General features: G+C 40.2%; 1 protein-coding gene across 1 annotated transcript; it reads left to right on the forward strand.

The window, feature by feature from the left end:
- Window positions 1-530: 530 nt before the first annotated feature.
- LOC306839537 (SUN domain-containing protein 3-like) lies at window positions 531-2,963 on the forward strand. Its single transcript, XM_079368292.1, has 8 exons — window positions 531-647; window positions 867-957; window positions 1,065-1,360; window positions 1,492-1,626; window positions 1,832-1,953; window positions 2,072-2,245; window positions 2,381-2,470; window positions 2,649-2,963. Coding segments are annotated over exons 1-8 (1,059 nt in total). The 5' UTR covers window positions 531-646; the 3' UTR covers window positions 2,799-2,963.
- Window positions 2,964-3,837: the final 874 nt, after the last annotated feature.

Consider the following 3,837-nt stretch of genomic DNA (forward strand, 5'->3'; position numbering starts at 1 on the left):
TCAACGTGAACCAAAACTCACCAAAATGGTTATGGTCATCGGCTTTGGTGAAAAATTCAATATTCAATACCCATCTTCACATCATGACCATGAGTCAGCAATTAATCAAATTCTGGATTATAATTGTTCATATTCTTATAACCATAGGCTGTATAACAAGTAGATAAACCCACCAAAATAATGTCACACTATAATAACTTATATACTAACTATTCTGTTAAAGTAAAGTTTACTTTGAGAATTGTGCTGAAACAGAACAGAACAAATCTCCAGTCCACATGTGTCTGAATATATTCAAATAAAGTAATCTTTATTGAACATTTGTCTGATGAACACTTTTTAAGAAAAAGATTGCATCATAACTATAAAGTTCCAATTTTTTTTTACGGAAGCAATTCATGCTGAAAGTTTGTTTACCTTTAAATGTGTTGCTAAGCAACAACAGACCAAAGGACATTCCAGATCAAAGAACAGAATCCCTCTCTGTGTCGAGTATTCATCATTTTGAGAAAGACTTGCAAGCAGGACGGTCAGTTTTTCCATTTACAGAGAGTCGGTTGAAATCGTCCGATACATCTGATTAAGGAAACATTTCTACAAGGATTTAAACGTCATTTTTACGATACAGGAGGAAGAAGAAGTAAAAAGTAAGTACAAGTCGCAAACTTTACACTTGAAAAATTAACTTGATGCAAATCCCTATTTGACCTCGGGTTTGTCATCAAACATTTTTGAAACTAAAGTGCATTTAAATGAATTTAGATTCATGAAAGTATCTATAAAGTGTTGTATATATGATAATACATCATCTCTACCTCAGAATGTGACTAATGATTTGACCTTCATGTCTTTCTGCTTTTTTTCAGTGATGCCCAGGAGAAGTCTTCGTCTGCAGGAAGCGGGATACTACACAGAACAGGGAACGCCAACTGTTAACTACAAGGAAACCTTGATTAGGTAAGTAGCTTTACTGTGTCTCTTCATATGTTGAGTGTGTTATTAGGTAAGTGCATTACAAACATACACATCGAACACTCAGTTCTAACTTGTGTTTCATCTTGCAGGGTCTTTCGGAGGAGGAAACACAAAAACGGGCCTATGAAACCTACCTACACTGAGGGACCTACTAACCCCATCATCCACTGTGACTTGTCCAATGAGCTCACCAGAAACGGCAGCATTAACAGGAGTCATCAGGCTTCTGCTTCCTTTGTTGAGGTTAAAGTCGCTGAGAGTAACCCCACTCTGACCAGGACCCCGACCAATCAGAGCACAGAGTCTGCAGTGGAAACAAAAGGCAGCTCATTTTGGAAGATCATCAGTGCTGTTGTGCTCGTGCTTGTGCTCCTTAAAAGTTCTGGTAAGTGAAACGTCAAGTTTTTTGATACAAACATTTTGAGTACATCAGAAAAACCTTGAGAAAATCTTCATTTCCCGATTTACAGTTTTATTAAAATTAAGTTTCTAACATCTGTGCTTTTTATCCCTCAGGACACTCGAGAACCGACGACAGCGTGCACTTCCAATTCCAAAAATTCCAAAAGGACTTGATGTCACTTCAGCAGAGGACAAACACGCATTTTCCGCAGACAGACACTCTACCAGACTTTGCCCTGGAATCGCAAGGTAAGCTATCTCCATCGACCATCTTTCTAACTGTTGACCTTATTCACATGGCAGCCATTTACCCCTGACATTTTTTTCCTCAGATCAAATGTGTCCTAAGTTTTTCAGAGGAAAATGGCTGCCATGAGAATATAAATGTACACCTTATTGTGATACTTGTTTGGAAGTGGACTTCTAACTGTTTTTCTTGCTTTGTGTTGTTTAGGTGCCAGAACATTGCAGCATCTGTCCTCAGATACATATCGGCCTCAAGGAAACAAGAACTTTCTATTGGATACAATATTCAACTGGTGCTGTTCTTCCAAAAAACAGAGAGGAGTGATCCAGGTGAGAATCAATTAGCCACATGAACAGATGGTTTATCAGTCATATTCAATAACATTGCATACAGTTGAAGTTAATGAATGAACAGTCGAGACTAAGACGTTGAACTTTTCTCTTTCAGGCACCTTCCAGGCTGAATCCAGGAGAATGCTGGCCTTTTTCAGGGGGTCGAGGACACTTAGTCATCTCTCTGTCCCACCCAGTCTCTATCTCCCACGTGACACTCAGCCACATCGCCAAGAGCCAGTCGCCCAATGGACACATTGCAAGTGCACCGAGGGAATTTTCCGTCTATGTAAGTCATATATGTTCCATCCCAATTAGAGATATATGTCACATATGTACATGTTGGATCTTCAAATCGTATGTATAATACATGTTCTCATTTGACGTCAGAAATAGCTAACCTGTTTGTTTTTGTCTTCATCAGGGAATGAGGGGAACAGACGAGGAAGGCACCCTCTTAGGAAGAATGGTGTATGAACAAGATGGAACTCCACATCAGACCTTTGCTCTGCCTGTAAGTATGATCTTAGAGGTTCATAGATAGTTCATGAACATGCATTTTGAAGAAGTTTATTATGACAACACATACAGCAGATGTCAAGTTATTCAAACTCTCACTGCCAGCACTGTTTTTTGTCTTTCCATTTGTTTCTCTATTTCAATGTCTGACTCTTTTGTTTGTCTCCCAACAGAATCCGGACAAAGACGTCTTCAGATATGTGAGGTTGCAGATTGAAAACAACTGGGGCAACATTGACTACACCTGCCTCTACAACTTTAGGGTGCACGGGAAAACACAACCCACTGCCAGCTACTCTCAGGGAGAAGGCTGGCAATACTAGGGGAATACTGGAGGAGCGAGGGAGGTATATTTTTTTGGTGAGTAATATCCGGGCCAATTTTCATAAAGTCACACCGTACAACTGAATCATTTTCGACACACGACATAACCTTAAGTATTATGTGCTAACACCGTACGACTGAATCGTTTACAGCACATGACATAACCTTAAGTAGTATGCGCTCAGACTCTACAACCCTAGGGATGGGATGGAGGAATCAGACCTCAAATCAGGCTGATTATCCTACAGTGTGAGTCAGGCTTTAGATGTATGGGTTTTCGCCGGGTGCTCCGGTTTCCTCCCACAGTTCACACACGACAGGTAAACCGGTGTGTTCAATGTAACAGAAAAATGATTAATGATGCTGATAATAATTATTAATCTAATATCGTACGTCTTAGTCGTTGACAGCACACGACAAAACCTTAACTTTTATGTGCTAACACCGTACGACTGAATCGCTTACAGCACACGACATAACCTTAAGTATTATGTGCTAACACCGTACGTCTGAATCGCTTACAGCACACGACATAACCTTAACTTTTATGTGCTAACACCGTACGTCTGAATCGCTTACAGCACACGACAAAACCTTGAGTATTTTTCGCTAACACCGTACGTCTGAATCGTTTACAGCACACGACATAACCTTAACTTTTGTATGCTAACACCGTACGTCTGAATCGCTTACAGCACACGACATAGCATTAACTTTTGTATGCTAACACCGTACGTCTGAATCGCTTACAGCACACGACATAGCATTAACTTTTGTATGCTAACACCGTACGTCTGAATCGCTTACAGCACACGACATAACCTTAACTTTTATGTGCTAACACCGTAAGTCTGAATCGTTTACAGCACACAACATAACCTTAACTTTTATGTGCTCAGACTCTACAACCCGATTTTCGAGAGCTCACACTGTACGAATGAAATTCGGACAGAGCGTTGACAATTGCTGTCCTTTGAATCGAAACGTAAAAAGAGAAAAGAAAAACACTAAATTGGGGGGGGGGGGGTCCCGACAATC

This window comes from Symphodus melops (assembly GCF_947650265.1).
Source record: "Symphodus melops genome assembly, chromosome: 18".
NCBI classification, from domain to species: Eukaryota; Metazoa; Chordata; class Actinopteri; order Labriformes; family Labridae; genus Symphodus; species Symphodus melops.

What these genes read in the sequence shown, in the direction of transcription:
- LOC306839537 (XM_079368292.1), top strand. An exon ending in TGTGCTCCTTAAAAGTTCTG is followed by an intron (nt 1,361 to 1,491) that starts GTAAGTGAAACG and finishes TTTATCCCTCAG; the next exon opens with GACACTCGAGAACCGACGAC. An exon ending in CTTTGCCCTGGAATCGCAAG is followed by an intron (nt 1,627 to 1,831) that starts GTAAGCTATCTC and finishes TGTGTTGTTTAG; the next exon opens with GTGCCAGAACATTGCAGCAT.